General features: G+C 44.9%; 2 protein-coding genes across 3 annotated transcripts; both read left to right on the forward strand.

Annotated features, from left to right (window-relative positions):
- The first annotated feature begins 2,188 nt into the window (after nt 1-2,188).
- Nucleotides 2,189-4,651, forward strand: LOC145859066 (CBY1-interacting BAR domain-containing protein 2-like). Its single transcript, XM_082957819.1, has 4 exons — nt 2,189-2,308; nt 2,743-2,977; nt 3,777-3,845; nt 4,169-4,651. Exons 1-4 carry the CDS (start codon nt 2,289-2,291, stop codon nt 4,439-4,441), a joined length of 597 nt encoding a protein of 198 aa, XP_082813945.1. The 5' UTR covers nt 2,189-2,288; the 3' UTR covers nt 4,442-4,651.
- A 67-nt stretch (nt 4,652-4,718) lies between these two features.
- On the forward strand, nt 4,719-9,694 carry cibar2 (CBY1 interacting BAR domain containing 2). 2 transcript variants are annotated; one of them, XM_014127076.3, is made up of 4 exons: nt 4,719-4,848; nt 5,055-5,168; nt 8,760-8,891; nt 9,068-9,694. In XM_014127076.3, the coding sequence occupies exons 2-4, from the start codon at nt 5,085-5,087 to the stop codon at nt 9,212-9,214; spliced, it is 363 nt and encodes a 120-aa protein (XP_013982551.2). In that variant the 5' UTR covers nt 4,719-4,848; nt 5,055-5,084; the 3' UTR covers nt 9,215-9,694. The 2 variants fall into 2 exon arrangements, with proteins under 2 accessions (XP_013982551.2, XP_082813946.1); XM_082957820.1 differs by lacking the exons at nt 4,719-4,848; nt 5,055-5,168 and adding an exon at nt 8,148-8,192.
- Nucleotides 9,695-21,984: the final 12,290 nt, after the last annotated feature.

Here is a 21,984-nt window from a genome sequence, read left to right on the forward strand (position 1 = left end):
TGTCAGCTAGGCCAGGGCCAGACTACACTCAAAAGGGTTCTTTGGCTGTCCCCACAGGAAAACCCTTTTTGGTTCCAGGTAGAACCGTTTGGGTTTCATGTAGAACCCTCTGTAGAAAGGGTTCTACCTGGAACCAAAACGGGTTATTCAAAGTGAGGACAGCCAAAGAACCCTTTTAGAATCTAGATAGCACCTTTTTTTCTAAGAGTGTAGGAGGTAACCATGTATTAGAGTCATGCCCAGACATACACACAGTGATTAGTCCAATGACTTTCATCAACCGGTAGATCCCACTAAGGTTGGCATCCTCTCACTAGGCAACAGGTTAACCTAAGTCAGAGTCTGTCCTTGCCTCATCATTTTCAGTAATAGTGTTCCTGCCTCAAAGCGTTCAACATATTCATACAGCAACTCCCACAGCTATAAAATAAAATGTTCTGACTCAGTCAAAAAGGCTGCCTGTGGTTTTGGCTTGTCGTACCAAGAGCTTGTGATTTTAGTAACAGCCTGGGGGAAAACTCATTTAGCTGGTTTTCCTCGTCTGTGTCGCCTCACCTCCTCAATCACACTCCTATGCTGTGACATCAATATGAGACAAACTGTCTCCTCAGAACAGGAAGTGGGATGATGTCATTTCCCACATAGGAATTAACGATGAGAATATGAGGATCTATACAGATCTGAATGAATGGAAGCTTCAATGAATATGACTGGAACTCCAACCCACAGTCTATGTGTGTTTTGCATGTGTGTGTGTGTGTGTGTGTGTGTGTGTGTGTGTGTGTGTGTGTGTGTGTGTGTGTGTGTGTGTGTGTGTGTGTGTGTGTGTGTGTGTGTGTGTGTGTGTGTGTGTGTTTGTTAGCAAGTGTGAGTGTCGCAAAGTGAGTCTGCCCTGCTCTTTGATTCTGCCTCTGGGTGACATGTGGACTTCCTTCCTCTGTCAGCCCTACAGACCTGCTCTGGGTAACGTAATTAGCCATCAGCCCTGTGGCTTTTGTGTGGTGTTTATAGAGACACCCAATAATTATTTTTGCTGTGCGTCTGTCTGTCTGTGAGTTTAATTCACACTGTCTCTTTCACCCCTGTTCTCTTTCTGTCTGTCTCTCTCAGGTTGGCATGACTCTGCTACTGGACTGGCAGGGGCATTGTTTTCATTTCCCTTCACTAACTACAGCCTGAGGAGAGGGAGGGGAGAGGTTGAGAGAAAGAGCGAGCGAGAGAGAGAGGGGGGGGCAAAGAGAGACAGAGAGGGAGGGAGGGAGAGAGAGAGAAAGAGAGAGAGAGAGAGAGAGAGAGAGAGAGAGAGAGAGAGAGAGAGAGAGAGAGGAGGGGGTGTGGAACCATCTTGGGAGGATCTGTTGCTACTAGACAACGTGTTTATCATAACAGCTGCTGTCCACAGGGGAAACTTGGCAGGCTACATCAAAGCCCTATTCACAGCCCACCTCCACTGGCTGACACACACACACACACACACACACACACACACACACACACACACACACACACACACACACACACACACACACACACACACACACACACACACACACACACACACACACACACACACACACACATACACACACACACGCCCACACACACACTATATTAAGTGCAGCATACAATAAAACGTTAATTCTCAGGTAGGAAGAGGTTGTGTTACACTTTACAGCTGTGAGCTGCCAGCAGTGAGGTCTGTTTTTTGAATTGTTTGAGTTTTTGTGTAAATGAATTAAAGTTCCATTTGAGTGGCGCCCCTTGTATATGCCAACACATTCTTCCCAGAGAGTTGAGAGCTGGCCTCTCTTCAACACTTCTCTTACAGCCACTCTTTAACAGGCTGGACCTCTTACAATCCCTTCTGCGAGCGCCGTGTGGGTGTGTGTGCGTGCGTGCGTGTGCGTGTGTGTGTGTGATGAAGTGTATGAGTGAGTGAGTCAGGGAGAGAACAGAGAGAGAAAGAGAGAAAGAAAGGGTGAGAGTGAGTTTTTAAAACATCAGTTTTACCACGCTCTTTAATAGACCTGAGGGATGGGGTTACGTTTTATTCTTCTGTAAGGCTGCCTTGTAAAGCCTGTCTCGGCTCCTGTCGGGGTTTAAGTTGCTAATGAGACCCTGCTGCCACCATGTGGACATAGCCATCACTTACACCCCAAAACCTCACTCTTCCGTGTTGTCGTTTCTATAGCAACAAACTAGCTCGTAACCTGGGGCAGGCGAGCGCTTGGCTATGGCAAATAACGCAGCTAAACAGTGAGGTGAAGTGACGCTTGAGCAAATCCAACATGAACACCATCTTCTCAAGGTAGGTGCCCGCGTTACATGCATATATGGTTTAATGTACCAATATTACTTGGTAACACCTGTGTTGGTTAGCTATACTGCTTTCAGAAACCACAGTACTTTGATGCAGGGTGTGTTTGATGCAGTACTAGTTCTATAGCTAACCATGTCATGTTTCACTATATACTGCCATTCCACAATAATGTGTGGAAACCACGGCTAAAGTGGTAAATGGGCCTAGATGATGTATGGAGAAGATTGCGCTATGGGAATACTTTATCTCATGTGAGTGTGCCTTTGGAAACGCACCTGTCTCACAGATATAATAATGCTAAAGGGATGTGTACTGCTGTTTGGCTCATCTAGCGTTTATCACAAACACGACCCTAAAACTTCCTTTAGATATATAGTTAGCTGAAACCCCTAACTCTTCATAACTCTTCATCTTTTGTCCAGAGACAGACAGATAAAGAGCATGGAGCTGACAGTGAGCCATGCTGAGAAGTACCTGGGTCAGTTCTGCAGCCTGCTGGCCTCTTACACCAGGAAGACAGCCAAGCTGAGGGACCAGGCTGACATGCTGGTCAGACAGCTCAATGACTTCTCGAATACTGAGGACCCAGAGCTCCGTACCTGTCTGAAGAACCTGGCTGAAGACCTGGCCATGGTGCAGGACTACCGCCAGGCTGAGGTGAGGGGTGAGAGGTCAGGGCTGTTGTGGAGTAGTGAACTTCATATAGGCTAGTTAAACTAGTAATATAACTTACTTTTGCAGTAGCTTTGTGGTAGTTTAACTAAATTCAATTCTTGGTAGGGTTTTCAGTAGTTCATAACTGTTTTTTTTGCCATTTAGTGGTGTAGCTAACTACTGGAATTACACTACGTTTTTTGCAAAAATTAAATAAAATATGGCTAAAGTAGGCAATAATTTCCTTTATTTTTCAGCATCAGACTTCAGAGTTTTTGTGTATAGGCTTAATTACACATTCTGTTCATCTGACTCCAGAGTGGTCTGTTATTGATTTGATTTGATTTTTATTGCAATTTGTAGTCTATGACATTTCAGATTTAGATATGATAATTTCTAACAAAGTAGTTTGGATGTAGTGAACTACTTTCTCAAAGAAACGTTAGTTAATTAAACTACATTTTCTTCAGAGTAGCTTTAGTGTAGCTTAACCACTTCCAGTGTGAAGTAATTGGTAGCTTTGTAAACTATTTTTTTTAGAGTAGCTTCCCCGATGCTGGTATTAGTGGTAGAGGACGTGGGTGGCCATGGTGCATCTTCTAGGTTAGTGTAAGGGTTAATGAAACATCATAACAGTAAATAAAGGCATTATGGAAGTCACTCAGTACTGTATATAGTGGGCAAAGACAGTGTTGGTTTCGAGCCATTTTTACCCAGCAAAAACACAACAATTTGTTTCTCACACCTTGAAATACTGTTGTTTTGAAGATGAAAGTCTGTTTACTGTGTCTACCCCTGACAGGTAGAGAGGCTGGAGATCAAAGTCGTCACTCCCCTCAAAGCCTACGGAGATATTGTTGAAAACAAGAGAGTAAGTCCTCACACATGGAAACGAACAGACTGTAGATTTCATACTGTAATTACCAGACAAAATACAGATCTTCCCCCCCCCACACACACACACACACACACACACACACCACACACACACACACACACACACACACACACACACACACACACACACACACACACTATCTTTCTCTTTCTCTCACTCTCTGTCTCTCTCTCATTGTCACTTCACACACTCTTCGCAGCCTCTCATGGCAGAACAATGGCAGTGAATGAATAGGCAGTCTCTTCTGAGACCGTGTGTTTGAAGCTTCATGGACTGGTCATATCTCTGACATACAGGCGGATCTGAAGAGGTTCAATGCTGATCGGGACAGAGCGCTGAAAGAGCTGCAGAAACTGGAGAAACTCCAACAGAAGAATCCCTCCGATAGACAAAGAATTGTATCCTTTCTCCCAGTCTATTCATATCTGCATATAACTCTACAAGACTGGCATAATTCCAGCATGATTATAGTATTTACATCAACAATCCTTATGTCAAGACACAGTATTGAAAAATACAACGTATTGCCTGTGACAAACGATTGTTTGTCAGCCATATTTATTCTATGAGTGGTACTTTGAGTGACAGGTTCAGATCAGCTGTTTTAGAAATGTAGATGTTCTATTCTAGTCATGCTTCAATACCTTATCCAATGTTTTCAGTCACAGGTAACATGATTTCTCTGGAACCTCCCCCTGTCACATCAACAACACCTTCAACACTACAAAGATGCAGATATCTGATCATTGATGAGATCTTGTTATGTGGTGAACCACCAGAGGTTTTGGTAGATGTCATTAAAAAATATATATATATATCTCTTTCAAGTTTCTAGTACAGTTGTAGTATTCCTTTGCTGTTTGATTGTCAGGCAGACGTGAATGCTCAGAAGGCGACCAACGATGCTCACCGCAGCACCAGACAACTGGAGGAGACAATCAGTGACTTCCAGAGACAGAAACTGGAGGACATCAAGGTTGGTCTTAAACCACAACACAACACAAACACACACAAGCACACATACAAACACGGACACACACACAAATAAACCAGAACATACACAAACACACACACGAAAACACACAAACACACACACACACACTCACTCACTCGCACGTGTTCCAGTCATACTCAGGAATGTCCATCCTCTTACAGTGACAATAATACTAGGTCTTCTTCCAGAGGATCTTCACAGACTTCATCACAGTGGAGATGGTGTTCCATGCCAAGGCTCTTGAGGTCTACACACACACCTTCCAGAACCTGGACAGCATGGACATAGACAAAGACCTGGAGGTTAGACACACACACACCTTCCAGAACCTGGACAGCATGGACATAGACAAAGACCTGGAGGTTAGACACACACACACCTTCCAGAACCTGGACAGCATGGACATAGACAAAGACCTGGAGGTTAGACACACACACACCTTCCAGAACCTGGACAGCATGGACATAGACAAAGACCTGGAGGTTAGACACACACACCTTCCAGAACCTGGACAGCATGGACATAGACAAAGACCTGGAGGTTAGACACACACACACCTTCCAGAACCTGGACAGCATGGACATAGACAAGGACCTGGAGGTTAGACACACACACACCTTCCAGAACCTGGACAGCATGGACATAGACAAAGACCTGGAGGTTAGACACACACACCTTCCAGAACCTGGACAGCATGGACATAGACAAGGACCTGGAGGTTAGACACACACACACACACCTTCCAGAACCTGGACAGCATGGACATAGACAAAGACCTGGAGGTTAGACACACACACACACACACACACACACCTTCCAGAACCTGGACAGCATGGACATAGACAAAGACCTGGAGGTTAGACACACACACACACACCTTCCAGAACCTGGACAGCATGGACATAGACAAAGACCTGGAGGTTAGAGACACACACACCTTCCAGAACCTGGACAGCATGGACATAGACAAAGACCTGGAGGTTAGAGACACACACACCTTCCAGAACCTGGACAGCATGGACATAGACAAAGACCTGGAGGTTAGACACACACACACCTTCCAGAACCTGGACAGCATGGACATAGACAAAGACCTGGAGGTTAGACACACACACACACACCTTCCAGAACCTGGACAGCATGGACATAGACAAGGACCTGGAGGTTAGACACACACACACACACCTTCCAGAACCTGGACAGCATGGACATAGACAAGGACCTGGAGGTTAGACACACACACACACACCTTCCAGAACCTGGACAGCATGGACATAGACAAAGACCTGGAGGTTAGACACACACACACACACACACCTTCCAGAACCTGGACAGCATGGACATAGACAAAGACCTGGAGGTTAGACACACACACACACACCTTCCAGAACCTGGACAGCATGGACATAGACAAGGACCTGGAGGTTAGACACACACACACCTTCCAGAACCTGGACAGCATGGACATAGACAAAGACCTGGAGGTTAGACACACACACACCTTCCAGAACCTGGACAGCATGGACATAGACAAAGACCTGGAGGTTAGACACACACACCTTCCAGAACCTGGACAGCATGGACATAGACAAAGACCTGGAGGTTAGACACACACACCTTCCAGAACCTGGACAGCATGGACATAGACAAAGACCTGGAGGTTAGACACACACACCTTCCAGAACCTGGACAGCATGGACATAGACAAAGACCTGGAGGTTAGACACACACACCTTCCAGAACCTGGACAGCATGGACATAGACAAGGACCTGGAGGTTAGACACACACACACACACACACACACCTTCCAGAACCTGGACAGCATGGACATAGACAAGGACCTGGAGGTTAGACACACACACACCTTCCAGAACCTGGACAGCATGGACATAGACAAAGACCTGGAGGTTAGACACACACACCTTCCAGAACCTGGACAGCATGGACATAGACAAGGACCTGGAGGTTAGAGACACACACACCTTCCAGAACCTGGACAGCATGGACATAGACAAAGACCTGGAGGTTAGACACACACACACACACCTTCCAGAACCTGGACAGCATGGACATAGACAAAGACCTGGAGGTTAGACACACACACCTTCCAGAACCTGGACAGCATGGACATAGACAAAGACCTGGAGGTTAGACACACACACACACACCTTCCAGAACCTGGACAGCATGGACATAGACAAAGACCTGGAGGTTAGACACACACACACCTTCCAGAACCTGGACAGCATGGACATAGACAAAGACCTGGAGGTTAGACACACACACACACACACACACACCTTCCAGAACCTGGACAGCATGGACATAGACAAAGACCTGGAGGTTAGACACACACACACACACACACCTTCCAGAACCTGGACAGCATGGACATAGACAAAGACCTGGAGGTTAGACACACACACACCTTCCAGAACCTGGACAGCATGGACATAGACAAAGACCTGGAGGTTAGACACACACACACACACCTTCCAGAACCTGGACAGCATGGACATAGACAAAGACCTGGAGGTTAGACACACACACACCTTCCAGAACCTGGACAGCATGGACATAGACAAAGACCTGGAGGTTAGACACACACACACACACACACACACACACACACACACACCTTCCAGAACCTGGACAGCATGGACATAGACAAAGACCTGGAGGTTAGACACACACACACACACCTTCCAGAACCTGGACAGCATGGACATAGACAAAGACCTGGAGGTTAGACACACACACACACACACACACACCTTCCAGAACCTGGACAGCATGGACATAGACAAAGACCTGGAGGTTAGACACACACACACACACACACCTTCCAGAACCTGGACAGCATGGACATAGACAAAGACCTGGAGGTTAGACACACACACACCTTCCAGAACCTGGACAGCATGGACATAGACAAAGACCTGGAGGTTAGACACACACACACACACCTTCCAGAACCTGGACAGCATGGACATAGACAAAGACCTGGAGGTTAGACACACACACACCTTCCAGAACCTGGACAGCATGGACATAGACAAAGACCTGGAGGTTAGACACACACACACCTTCCAGAACCTGGACAGCATGGACATAGACAAAGACCTGGAGGTTAGACACACACACACACACACACACACACACCTTCCAGAACCTGGACAGCATGGACATAGACAAAGACCTGGAGGTTAGACACACACACACACACCTTCCAGAACCTGGACAGCATGGACATAGACAAAGACCTCGAGGTTAGACACACACCTTCCAGAACCTGGACAGCATGGACATAGACAAAGACCTGGAGGTTAGACACACACACACACACACACACACACACACACACACACACACACACACACACACACACACACACACACACACACACACACACACACACACACACACACACACACACCTTCCAGAACCAGGACAGCATGGACATAGACAAGGACCTGGAGGTTAGAGACACACACACACACACACACACACACACACACACACACACACACACACACACACACACACACACACACACACACACACACACACACACACACACACCTTCCAGAACCTGGACAGCATGGACATAGACAAGGACCTGGAGGTTAGACACACACACACACACACACACACACACACACACACACACCACACACACACACACACACACACACACACACACACACACACACACACACACACCTTCCAGAACCTGGACAGCATGGACATAGACAAGGACCTGGAGGTTAGACACACACAACACACACACAACACACATACACAATAGATATTTAAAGACCTAGAAGTTGACTGAGAGGTGAGAGTTCCAGTTATGGGGCTACAGGGCTGATCATCTCCCCGGTCTCTACAGCTGTTCACTGGGAGGATCAGGGTGTCTGACGGCCCTCTGGACAACCAGACCCTGCTGCCTTCCTCTATGGCCCACCAGCCTAGTCCCACCCTGGGCTCCAGCCTCAAACACACTGCTGAATCAGCCAAGAAGGTAAGATTGCATCTGCTGCTAGCATTACAGACAAAAACATAGACCCCCACAATAATGAATGAAAGAGAGAAACATACACTGATAAGGTTAACAGTCATTACTGTCCTGTACAGACAGACATATTTAGTTTCCTTTACAAGACTGTTCCAAGTCTTTAACCCATCTCCTGTTCACAGTCCCGTAGCAGCATCCTGCAGCGCCAGAGGGTTGTAGAGGAGGAGGAGGAGGAGGATGAAGAGGAGTATGAGTCAGAGATAGAGGCTCAGTGGAGCAGGCAATCCTACGCCTCTCAATACGCCCAAATACTCAGGCAGAAGAACTGATAGATTGGGGGTACACACACAAATGCACCCACAAAGACACACAAACAGAGAGAGAAAGACAGTGCGTCTCTTCACACACATATACACACACATTCAGATATCCGTATAGATCTGCTGACAGATGAGAATATGTAGTCAGTGTCTGTTGTCAGGTAAAGTCAATACTCAGGGTATGTACTGTACTGCAATAGATCTGTTGATGACTGTGCAGACGTGTTCCTATACAGGGTTTGCAGTAAATTGTTCTGCAAATAATGCTTTGTCAATGGCGGCATTTGGCACTTAAGACAGACTGCAGTCATTTGTAATCAGCCATATCTGAGGTATAGCAGAGGAGTGATAATGTGTTCACATTTTATAATGAAAAACAAATCAATGTTCAGTAATGGTTGTTATTTCTGTTCTGTATATTCCTAGATATAAATGTAAACATATCAAATAAATTGACCCATTTGCATTAAACCTGAATGAGAACTCTCATCATCATCTTGTTTCCATGGAAATGAACTCATTGGTAATAGCCTACTGACGTCCGTTGACTGAACAATATTGTTTTCTCAGATGAATGCAATAACAGCTTGGCAGTGGGATCACACTCTGCCAGCCCAATGAAGGATTACTGCTGTGCACACTGCAGCTAAACCACTGACATGCTAGACAGGATAACACTGTTTGGCTTTCACCAATGGCTTTCTTTATCACACTCAGGCATTCTGTTCTGTTCAGGCTGTTGAGTTTGTCATAAAGCATGGCCCTGGTTCCTTTACCTCTGTGCTGACTGAGATTGAATCTCACAGGAGTTATACGCTTGACAAACTGTTGGGGGGTGAATGCAGTTGGAAGCAACCAATCATTGGGCTTGGTTGGATAACAGACATGAATGCTTGCGATATCAAGGTCGCCTGGGTAGTTTGCCTGTGGAATCAGGAAGATGGTGAAACTAAGTTTAGAGAGCTGCAGTTGTGAAAGAGCAGCTGTTTGGTGATGTTGAGGTTATTCACTGTAAGCTAAAGGGTCAAACAGGGAGTGGGGGAGAAAACATGGTTTTTCCATTTGCAGATGTACAGTAACTCAGAGTCTGTTTCACAACAGTGTGACAGAGCAGCGTGCCAGGACAATAAGCTCAGAGTGAAACTCCCCTTATCCCCCCCAGAAATATCTGAGGCAGTCCATTGTACTCTATACTCAAACACAAACACTCAAACACACGAGGACAGGGCAGAGGCATCACCTGTACCTCCTCGTGAGCTTGGTGCATCTTGGGTATCACTCTGAGATGCACACACTCTATCATATTCTTTGGAGGTCAGAACAGTTATCAGATGTAAAATTCGTAAAGATCAAAGATCTGCAGTTACCAGCATTAACACTCACTGTTCTAAGATCAGTGGTACTCTGCAAAGAGCTAGACCAAGGCTGTGGTGTTCTGTCACTCTCTGCACCATGATATATCTGGAGCCCCCTGTCTGCCCGTCTGTTAGCCAGTCTTAGCCTCTGGGCTCAGGTGCTGGGTGAGATTACAGAGATATCCTCCTGGCTGATCTGTCTGTTCCCTCCCTAGGGCAGGCCAGCTGAAATAACACTGCACACAGACCACGCTATAGCCATTCTGTATCCCCATAAAGACACCGGGGCCAAAACCAGAAGCTCAGCATTCATCTCTAGCCAAAGACCATTCCTAAGTACTTCTAGCTCACATATAAGGTTCTAGGGACTAAATATTGTATTTTGTGAATTTGACAAGGCTATGCATATAAGTAATACCATGCACATAATACTCTCACTGGCTAAAAGTGTAGCATTGCATGTGCTATTTAAAATGCGCAGGCTGTATCCCATCTGCTCCTTATGATGGAGAGGTGACGGGCATTACATAACCAGATAGTATGAGAGCTAAGCTGCCAGCATGACCCTCCATTGACCCTCTTACTGAATATAGATTCACCTACTATGGAGGAGGTTACCGTAGCAACGGTGCCATGCATTTAGCGAGAGAGAGCGAGAGAGGGAGCTCATCTGTGTGTGTTCGTTCATGTATGACCTGAGTGTGTATGTGTATTGGTATCAAAGATGTGACACCACTGTGGCTGTTGCCATTGGAGATGCACCTGGGGACCTCTTGGGTTCAGTCACCACAGTGAGAGGGAGAGGCAGCGGTGCTCTGATTCTAAAAGACACCTGACCTGTGGACGTCTGTGTGATCTCTCCATGTACTGTGAATATCAGAGGTCTAATCATCATATCTCTGATCTCTAGCATTGCTATTATGGTTATCATGGCCTACTGTTCATTGCTGCTCAAGGGCTCTCGCCTGCTCCTCTCTCCTGCCCTCAGGCACACATTCCTGCCTATAATGTTCTCCAATCCACTGACTGCTTAAGCATCTGAGACCTACGGTACATTGTCACACAGTGCCTTCGGAAAGTCTTCACATTTAGTTGTGTTACATTCTGAATTTAAAATTGATTTAATTGAGATTTTTGGGGTCACTGGCCTGCACACAATACCTCAATGTCAAAGTGGAATTATGTTTTTCGCAATTTTTACAAATTAATAAAACATTTTAAGTTGAAATCACTTGAGTTAATAAGTATTCAACCCCTTTATTATGCAAGCCTAAAGAAGTTCAGGAGTAAAAATGTGCTTAACAAGTCACATAATAAGTTGCATGGACTCACTGTGTGCAATAACAGTGTTGAACATGATATTTGAATGACTACCTCATCTCTGTAACCCACACATATTTGTAAGGTCCCTCAGTCGGGCAGTGAATTTCAAACACAGATTCAACCACAATGTCACGTCCTGACCAGGTAAAGAGGTCATTTGCCATAGTAAAATGGTCAGGGCGTAGCAGGGGGTTGTTTTGTGTGGGTTTTGGGGTTTTCTGTTTCTATGTGGGAGTGTTCTAGTTTTCTATTTCTATGTGTTGTTTTTCCATGTTTGGCCGGGTATGGTTTCCAATCAGAGGCAGGTGTCTTTCGTTGTCTCTGATTGGAAGCCATACTTGGGCTGCCTGTTTTCCCTTGGGGTTTGTGGGTAGTTGTTTCCGTTTAGTCTTGTGTACCTGACAGAACTGTTATCGGTCGTTTGTTGCTTACGTTAAGGTGTATTCATTAAAGAATGAAGAATGAGCACTTTATACGCTGCGCCTTGGTCTCCATTCAACGACCCCTGTGACACACAAAGAACAGGGAGGTTTTCCAATGCCTCGCAAAGAAGGGAACTTATTGGTAGATGGGTAAAAGAAAAAAGAAACACTACAAAGATACAGGCATCCGTCCTAACGTTGCAGGAGAGGAAGGGAACCGCTGAGGGATTTCATCATGAAACAGTTACAGAGTTTAATGGCTGTGAAAGGAGAAAACTGAGGATGGATCAACAACATTGCAGTTACTCAACAATACTAACCTAATTGACAGAGTGAAAAGAAGGAAGGCTGTACAGAAGAAAAAATATTCCAAAACATCCATCCAGTTTGCAAAAAGACACTAAAGGAATACTGCAAAAAATGTGGCAAAACCTTTTGTCCTGAATACAAAGTGTTATGTTTGGGGCAAATCTAATACAACACATTACTGAGTACCACTCTCCATATTTTCAAGCATAGTGGTGGCTGTAATCTTGTAATCGTTAAGAACTGTTTTTTCAGGATAAAAATGAAACGGAATGGCACTAAGCAAAGGCTATGTCCTAGAGGGAAAACCTGGTTCAGTCTGCTTTCCACCAGACACTGGGAGATGAATTCAGGACAATAACCTAAAACACAAGGCCAAATCTACACTGGAGTTGGTTGCTTACCAAGAAGACAGTGAATGTTCCTGAGTGTCCGAGTTCTATTTCAACTTAAATCTACTTGACAATCTATGTCAAGACTTGAAATGGTTGTCTAGCAATGATTGACAACCAATTTGATAGAGCTTGAAGAATTCTGAAAAGAATAATGTGCAAATATTGTAGAATCCAGATGTGCAAAGCTCTTACAGACTTACCCAGAAAGACTCACAGCTGTAGTCGCTGCTAAAGGGGATTCTAACATGTATTGTTCAGGGGTGTGAATACTTATTTAAATTGGATATTTATGTATTTCATTTTTAAATACATTTGCTAAAATTTCTAAAAACTATTTTTCACGTTGTCATTGTGGGCTGTAGATGGGTGACAAAAACATTTATTTAATCTGTCTTGAATTCAGGCTTTAACACAACAAAATGTGGAATAAGTCAAGGGGTATGAATACTTTCTGAAGGCATTATATGGACAATGGTGAAATATGCTAGCATTCTCAGGCTAACAAGAGTCATCCACAGGAGGTTGCTGGCACTTTAATTGGGGAGGACGGGCTCGTGGTAATGGCTGGAGCGGAATCAGTGGAATAGTATCAGACACATGGTTTCTATGTGTTTGATGCCATTCCATTCCATTCACTCCATTCCAGCCATTATTATGGGTTGTCCTCCACTGGAGTCATCACAGGAACCTTAGAAGGACAGGGTCTACATCCAAATGACATTTGACACATTCAAAAGAAAGACGTTTAAGTTGTTTGCCATTCTTATACTGTATATTTGGTTTGTCTTTGAATCAGGTAAACAACATCTACTAGTCATTCACGTTGAACCCCAGTGAAAGGAGTGGATTGTGAATGAACAGATTTTACCAGGAGAGGGCAGCAGAGAGTGAACATCAGCATGCTAACCCTGGAGAATACTGTGACACACATGCAAGAACACACACTCACATTCACATACGTTGCATACTCAGGCAGACTTGCACTCACACACACGTAAAACAACAGAGAGTCTCAGACCAATGAGTCGCTCTGTCCCTTTTAATAGATCACATCCTTTACCTGAACAGATGGCATCAGGTTAACCATCTGAATAGGCATCAGTACCCTCGGTCACATCAGAGTTAATGGACACACACATACGTGCATTCTCTCTCTCTCACACACACACACACACACACACACACACACACACACACACACACACACACACACACACACACACACACACACACACACACACACACACACACACACACACACACACACACACACACACACACACACACACACACACACACACACACAGGGGAGTGTGTGCCAGTTGTGAGGTATGTGTTAAGAACCCCTCTTTTTAAATCTTATGAATAAATCATGCAGACTGACTGGGATATGTGTAGCAGAGCTGTGTGTGGGCCACAGGCCAGAGCATCACTGGTCACACTCACACTGCACGTGACCCAATCTGTGTGATTGGAGAGGGGAGGGAGGGAGGGAAAGGTAGAGAGGGAGACAGAGAATGAGAGAAATGTGGGTGACAAACAGGGGGGGGGGGGGCAGAACAGGGGAGAGAGGAGGGGGGTATCGAGAGAAGAGATGGAGAGGTGTACTGTATATCTGCAGCCAGGCCGTGATACAAGTCAGTATTCACCATCCATGTCTGAGGACTTCGGGAAAAAGATGTTGAAACCGGTCACTAGGGGCAACAGTGAGCTCTGTTACCTTCAAGAAGGTTTCGGGTTTGCTAGGGCGTTGTGGACGGGGATGGCGTCTCTCAAATATAATCCAGTTAGAATCAGGAATTCTCCAGGGTAGCTGTTTAGACACGCCAATGACTTTGAGTAAAGCCAGAGTGTCTATGTATGTGGATGACTCAACACTATACACGTCAGCTACTACAGTGACTGAAATGACTGCAACATTCAACAAAGAGCTGCAGTTAGTTTCAGAGTGGGTGGCAAGGAATAAGTTAGCCCTAAATATTTCTAAAACTAAAAGCATTGTATTTGGAACAAAACCCTAAACCTCAACTAAATCTTGTAATAAATAATGTGTAAACTGAGCAAGTTGAGATGACTTAACTGCTTGGAGTAACCCTAGATTGTAAACTGTCATGGTCAAAACATATTGATGCAGTAGTAGTTAAGATGGGGAAGTCTGTCTATAATAAAGCGATGCTCTGCCTTAACAACACTATCAACAAGGCAGGTCCTACAGGCACTAGTTTTGTCGCACCTAGACTACTGTTCAGTCGTGTGGTCAGGTGCCACAAAAAAGGGCTTAGGAAAATTGCAATTGGTTCAGAACAGGGCAGCACGGCTGGCCTTTGGATGTACACAGAGAACTAATATTAATAATATGCATGTAAATCTCTCCTGGCTCAAAGTGAAGGAGAGAACGACTTCATCACTGCTTGTATTTATGAGAGGTATTGACATGTTGAATGCACTGAGCTGTCTGTTTGAACTACTGGCACACAGCTCGGACACTCATGCATACAACACAAGACATGTCACAAGAGGTCTCTTCACAGTCCCCAAGTCCAGAACAGACTATGGAAGATGCACAGTACTAAATAGTGCCATGACTACATGGAATACGTGGTAGTGGTGGAGTAGGGGCCTGAGGGCACACAGTACTACATAGTGCCATGACTACATGGAATACGTGGTAGTGGTGGAGTAGGGGCCTGAGGGCACACAGTACTACATAGTGCCATGACTACATGGAATATGTGGTAGTGGTGGAGTAGGGGCCTGAGGGCACACAGTACTACATAGTGCCATGACTACATGGAATATGTGGTAGTGGTGGAGTAGGGGCCTGAGGGCACACAGTACTAAATAGTGCCATGACTACATGGAATATGTGGTAGTGGTGGAGTAGGGGCCTGAGGGCACACAGTACTAAATAGGGCCATGACTACATGGAATATGTGGTAGTGGTGGAGTAGGGGCCTGAGGGCACACAGTACTAAATAGGGCCATGACTACATGGAATATGTGGTAGTGGTGGAGTAGGGGCCTGAGGGCACACAGTACTACATAGTGCCATGACTACATGGAATATGTGGTAGTGGTGGAGTAGGGGCCTGAGGGCACACAGTACTACATAGTGCCATGACTACATGGAATATGTGGTAGTGGTGGAGTAGGGGCCTGAGGGCACACAGTACTAAATAGTGCCATGACTACATGGAATATGTGGTAGTGGTGGAGTAGGGGCCTGAGGGCACACAGTACTAAATAGTGCCATGACTACATGGAATATGTGGTAGTGGTGGAGTAGGGACCTGAGGGCACACAGTACTACATAGTGCCATGACTACATGGAATATGTGGTAGTGGTGGAGTAGGGGCCTGAGGGCACACAGTACTAAATAGTGCCATGACTACATGGAATATGTGGTAGTGGTGGAGTAGGGGCCTGAGGGCACACAGTACTAAATAGTGCCATGACTACATGGAATATGTGGTAGTGGTGGAGTAGGGGCCTGAGGGCACACAGTACTAAATAGGGCCATGACTACATGGAATATGTGGTAGTGGTGGAGTAGGGGCCTGAGGGCACACAGTACTACATAGAGCCATGACTACATGGAATATGTGGTAGTGGTGGAGTAGGGGCCTGAGGGCACACAGTACTACATAGTGCCATGACTACATGGAATATGTGGTAGTGGTGGAGTAGGGGCCTGATGGCACACAGTGTGTTGTGAAATCTGTGAATGTATTGTAATGTTTTAAACATTTTATAAACTGCCTTAATTTTGCTGGACCCCAGGAAGAGTAGCTGCTGCTTTTGCAGCAGCTAATGCGGATCCATAAATAATACAAATACAAACTGTTCTGAGTGCTCTGGACCTCAAGGCAACATGGGTCTCACATATCACTGCCTTCCAGCATAGGAGTGATACCAATAACACACACACACACACACACACACACACACACACACACACACACACACACACACACACACACACACACACACACACACACACACACACACACACACACACACACACACACACACACGAAACACAATGAAATGCATGCATACACACACATGTGCGCATCTTCAAACATTCTCACATGCTAAGTCACACCAAGTACTTTCCATGTTCTTCACGCACTGTTGGTGATCAGCGCATGGTGAATCATATCATGAGCATCAAGATGGAGGAGGGAATAAAGATATGAGTGTCCGTGGTGACAGCAGTCACGTTTTGCTGAGTCACTCACGCCTCATGCCCCAGACAGCAGATGGGGGGGGGGGGCACTGGAGATTATGTCATCAACAAGATCTAGACTAAAGCAGACGTCTCAGACTCACACGCACACTCACACACACTCACACGTTCGCACACACACACACACACACACACACACACACACACAGACACGAGCACACACACACAAAACACACAAAAAACACCACAGGGGATGTATAGCGTCAGTCCAGATGGTGTGCTCTGTTACAGTGTACAGAATACAGCAGGCAACGCCAACACAGCAAGCAGAGAACTGCACAGAACTGGAACACAGCAGAGCCCAATGCCTAGTCTGCAACATCAGCACAGAGAGGGAGAGCAAGGTTATCTGTATGTTCTGTCATACTCACACACTCAGACAAACATGGTCACACTGTCTCACCTTCACACCAACACACACCTATGCCTTGACCTTAGTGACATTTCATCACAGCACAGCAACTGAGGAGTCAGAGTAACACACCGAAACACATGATGATGAACTGTTGTTGTTGTACACTTTCAAATCAAATCAGCCAAATCAAATTGTATTTGTCACATGCGCAGAATACAACAGGTGTAGGTAGACCTTATGGGGAAAGGATTTCTTACAAGCCCTTAACCAACAATGCAGTTCAATAAATAGTTAAGAAAATATATACTAAATAAACTAAAGTAAAAAATAAAATAACAAGGCTACCGGTACCAAGTCAATGTGCAGGGATACAGGTTAGTCAAGGTAATGTGTACATGTAGGTAGGAGTAAAGTCCGGGTGGCCATTTGATTAATTGTTCAGGAGTCTTATGGCTTGTTAAGAAGCTGTTAAGAAGCCATACCTGGCGGTGATGCAACCGGTCAGGATGCTTTCGATGGTGCAGCTGTAGAACCTTTTGAGGATCTGTGGACCCATGTCAACTCTTTTCAGTCTCCAGAGGGGGAAAAGGTGTTGTTGTACCCTCTTCACGACTGTCTTGATGTGTTTGGACCATGTTAGTTTGTTGTGATGTGGACACCGAGGAACTTGTAACTCTCCACCTGCTCCACTACAGCCCCGTCGATGTGAATGGGGCCGTGTTCGGCCCGCCTTTTCCTGTAGTCCACGATCATCTCCTTTGTCTTGATCATGTTGAGGGAGAGGTTGTTGTCCTGGCACCACACTGCCAGGTCTCTGACCTCCTCCCTATAAGGCCGTCTCATCATTGTCGGTGATCAGGCCTACCACTGTTGTGTCATCAGCAAACTTAATGATGTTGTTGGAGTCGTGCTTGGCCACGCAGTCGTGGGTGAACAGGGAGTACAGAAGGGGACTAACTTCGCACCCTGAGGGGCCCCTGTGTTGAGGATCAGCGTGGCGGATGTGTTGTTTCCTTCCCTTACCACCTGGGGGCAGCCCGTCAGGAAGTCCAGGATCCAGTTGCAGAGGGAGGTATTTAGTCCCAGGGTCCTTAGCTTAGTGATGAGCTTTGTGGGCACTATGGTGTTGAATGCTGAACTGTAGTCAATGAACAGCATTCTCACATACAGTACCAGTCAAAAGTTTGGACACACCTACTCATTCAAGGGTTTTTCTTTATTTTTACTATTTTCTACATTGTAGAATAGTAGTGGAAAAATCAAAACTATGAAATAACACATATGGAATCATGTAGTAATCAAAAAAGTGTTAAACAAATCAAAATATATTTTATATTTCAGATTCTTTAAAGTAGCCACCCTTTGCCTTGATAACAGCTTTGCACACTCTTGGCATTCTCTCTATTTCTTACTCTCTCTCTCTCTTTCTCTCTCTGTCCCTCAGGGTTGGTAGAACTCTCTAGTGCTGATGTTGTAAATAACTGGGCCTGGCACACTGCACTGGAGGAACAGTGCTGGAGTCACACTCATAAATAATGAACTGATCCAGACTATTCTCACATCCTCCTGGTTCTTCCAGACACATGTATGCCTGCACATAGGTACGTAGTTGAGTGCACTTATACACGTACTGACCACTTCCGTATTGAGCGAGTCACTGGTACTTTCTGGTTTAGTTTTTGCTTGTAAGCAGGAACCAGGAGGATAGAATTGTGGTCAGATTTGCCAAATGGAGGGCGAGGGAGAGCTTTGTATGCGTCTCTGTCTGTGGATTAAAGGTGGTCTAGAGTTTTTTTCCCCTCTGGTTGCACATGTGACATGCTGGTAGAAATGAGGTAAAAAGGATGTTTGCGGTCCCCGGCCACTAGGAGGTCCACTTCTGGATGAACATTTTCTTGTTTGCTTATGGTCTTAAACAGCTCGTTGAGTGTGGTCTTAGTGCCAGCATCGGTTTGCTGTGGTAAATAGACGGCAATGAAAAATATAGATGAAAACTCTCTTGGTAGATAGTGTGGTCTACAGCTTATCATGAGGTACTCTACCTCAGGCGAGCAATACCTCAAGACTTCCTTAATATTAGACATCTCACACCAGTTGCCATTGACAAATAGACACACACCCCCTCGTCTTACCAGACGTAGCTGTTCTGTCCTGCCGATGCACAGAAAACCCAGCCAAATGTATATTATCCATATTGTTGTTCAGCCACGACTCGGTAAAACATAAGATATTACAGTTTTTAATGTCCTGTTGGTAGGATAGTCTTGAACAGATATCAACCAGTTAATTCTCCAGTGATTGCACGTTGGCCAATAGAACGAATGGTAGAGGCGGGTTACCTACTCGCCGACCAATTCTATCTCCGGCCCATGTATTTCCATATTTTCTTCACGCGAATGACGGGGATTTGAGCCTGGTCTCGGAGAACCAGTATATCCTTCGCGTCGGACTCATTAATGAAACAATCTTCTTCCAGTTCGAGGTGAGTAATCGCTGTTCTGATATCCAGAAGCTCCTTTAGGTCATAAGAGACAGTAGCAGCCACATTATGTACAAAATAAGTTACAAACAATGCGAAAAAACACACAAAATAGCACAGTTGGTTAGGAGCCCGTAAAACAGCAGCCATCTCCTCCGGAGCCATTATGTAATCCTTTTGGCAGTCTAAGAAAGCGCTGATCTTCACATCCTATCTGAATAAGTAATACAGTATTCTCCATGGGGTATTCCATTGGGGTGCCTGTGGCTGAAGGATAATTCTAGGTATAGAGATAACCTTTTCCAGCCTGGGTGAGGGATGATGACGTCACTGATCTCTCCTCTGATTAACTTATCCTCTGATTAACTCCTCATGGTCTCGCTCTGGATAGGAGTGAGTGTTTGTGTGTGTGTGTGTACAGTCATGTGCATGTACAAATCAAATCATCAAATCAAATTTTATTTGTCACATACACATGGTTAGCAGATGTTAATGCGAGTGTAGCGAAATGCTTGTGCTTCTAGTTCCGACCATGCAGTAATATCTAACAAATAATCTAACCTAACAATTTCACAACAACTACCTTATACACACAGGTGTAAAGGAATGAGAAATAAGAATATGTACATAAAAATATATGAATGAGTGATGGCCGAACGGCATAGGCAAGATGCTGTAGATGGTATAGAGTACAGTATATACATATGAGATGAGTAATGTAGGGTATGAAAACATTATATAAAGTGGCATTGTTTAAAGTGGCTAGTGATACATTTAATTACATCAAGATGGCAAGATGCAGTAGATGGTATAGAGTACAGTATATGCATACACTGTCCCATGTGTGCATGTGTACGTGCAAGCATCATGCACCCGTGTATACGTGCACTCAACTACGTACCTATGTGCAGGCGTACGTGTGTCTGGCAGGACCAGGAGGATGTGAGAATAGTCTGGATCATTTCATTATTTATGAGTGTGACTCCAGCACTGTTCCTCCAGTGCAGTGTGGCAGGCCCAGTTATTTACAACATCTGCTGATGCATGGGTACACAGCCACACTGGAGAGATCTACCAACCCTGAGGGACAGAGAGAGAAAGAGAGAGAGAGAGTAAGAGAGGGGGGCGGGGGAAAGAGAGCTGTAACAAAGAACAAAGCAAAAATAAATATCCATGATCAATTACAAATCTTAGAATCAGCTATTAAAGACGACCAGAACCCAGTGGATTCTCCAATTACATTGAATGAACTAGAGGACAAAATACAAACCCTCCAACCCAAAAAGGCCTGTGGTGTTGATGGTATCCTACATGAAGATATATAATATACAGAACACAAATTCCAATTGGCTATATTTAAACTCTTTAACATCATCCTCTGTCCTAGCATATTCCCCAATATTTGTAACTAAGGACTGATGACGCCAATCCACAAAAAAGGAAACAAATTTGACCCCAATAACAACCGTGGGATATGCGTCAACAGCAACCTTGGGAAAATCCTCTGCATTATCATTAACAGCAGACTTGTACATTTCCTCAGTGAAAACAATGTACTGAGAAAATGCCAAATTGGCTTTTTACCAAATTACCATACGACAGACCACATATTCGCCCTTCACACCCTAATTGACAAACAAACACACCAAAACAAAGGCAAAGTCTTCTCATGCTTTGTTGACTTTAAAAAAGCTTTTGAATCAATTTGGCATGAGGGTCTGGTATAAAATGATGGAAAGTGGTGTTGGGGGAAAAACATACGACATTATAAATTCCATGTACTGTAATTTCCGGATTATTAAGCGCACCTGAATATAAGCCGCACCCACTGAATTTTTTAAAAAGTATTATTTTGAACATAAATAAGCCGCACATGTCTATAAGCCACAGGTGC

The sequence above is a fragment of the Salmo salar genome, chromosome 11 (genome assembly GCF_965601325.2).
Source record: "Salmo salar chromosome 11, fSalSal1, whole genome shotgun sequence".
NCBI lineage: Eukaryota > Metazoa > Chordata > Actinopteri > Salmoniformes > Salmonidae > Salmo > Salmo salar.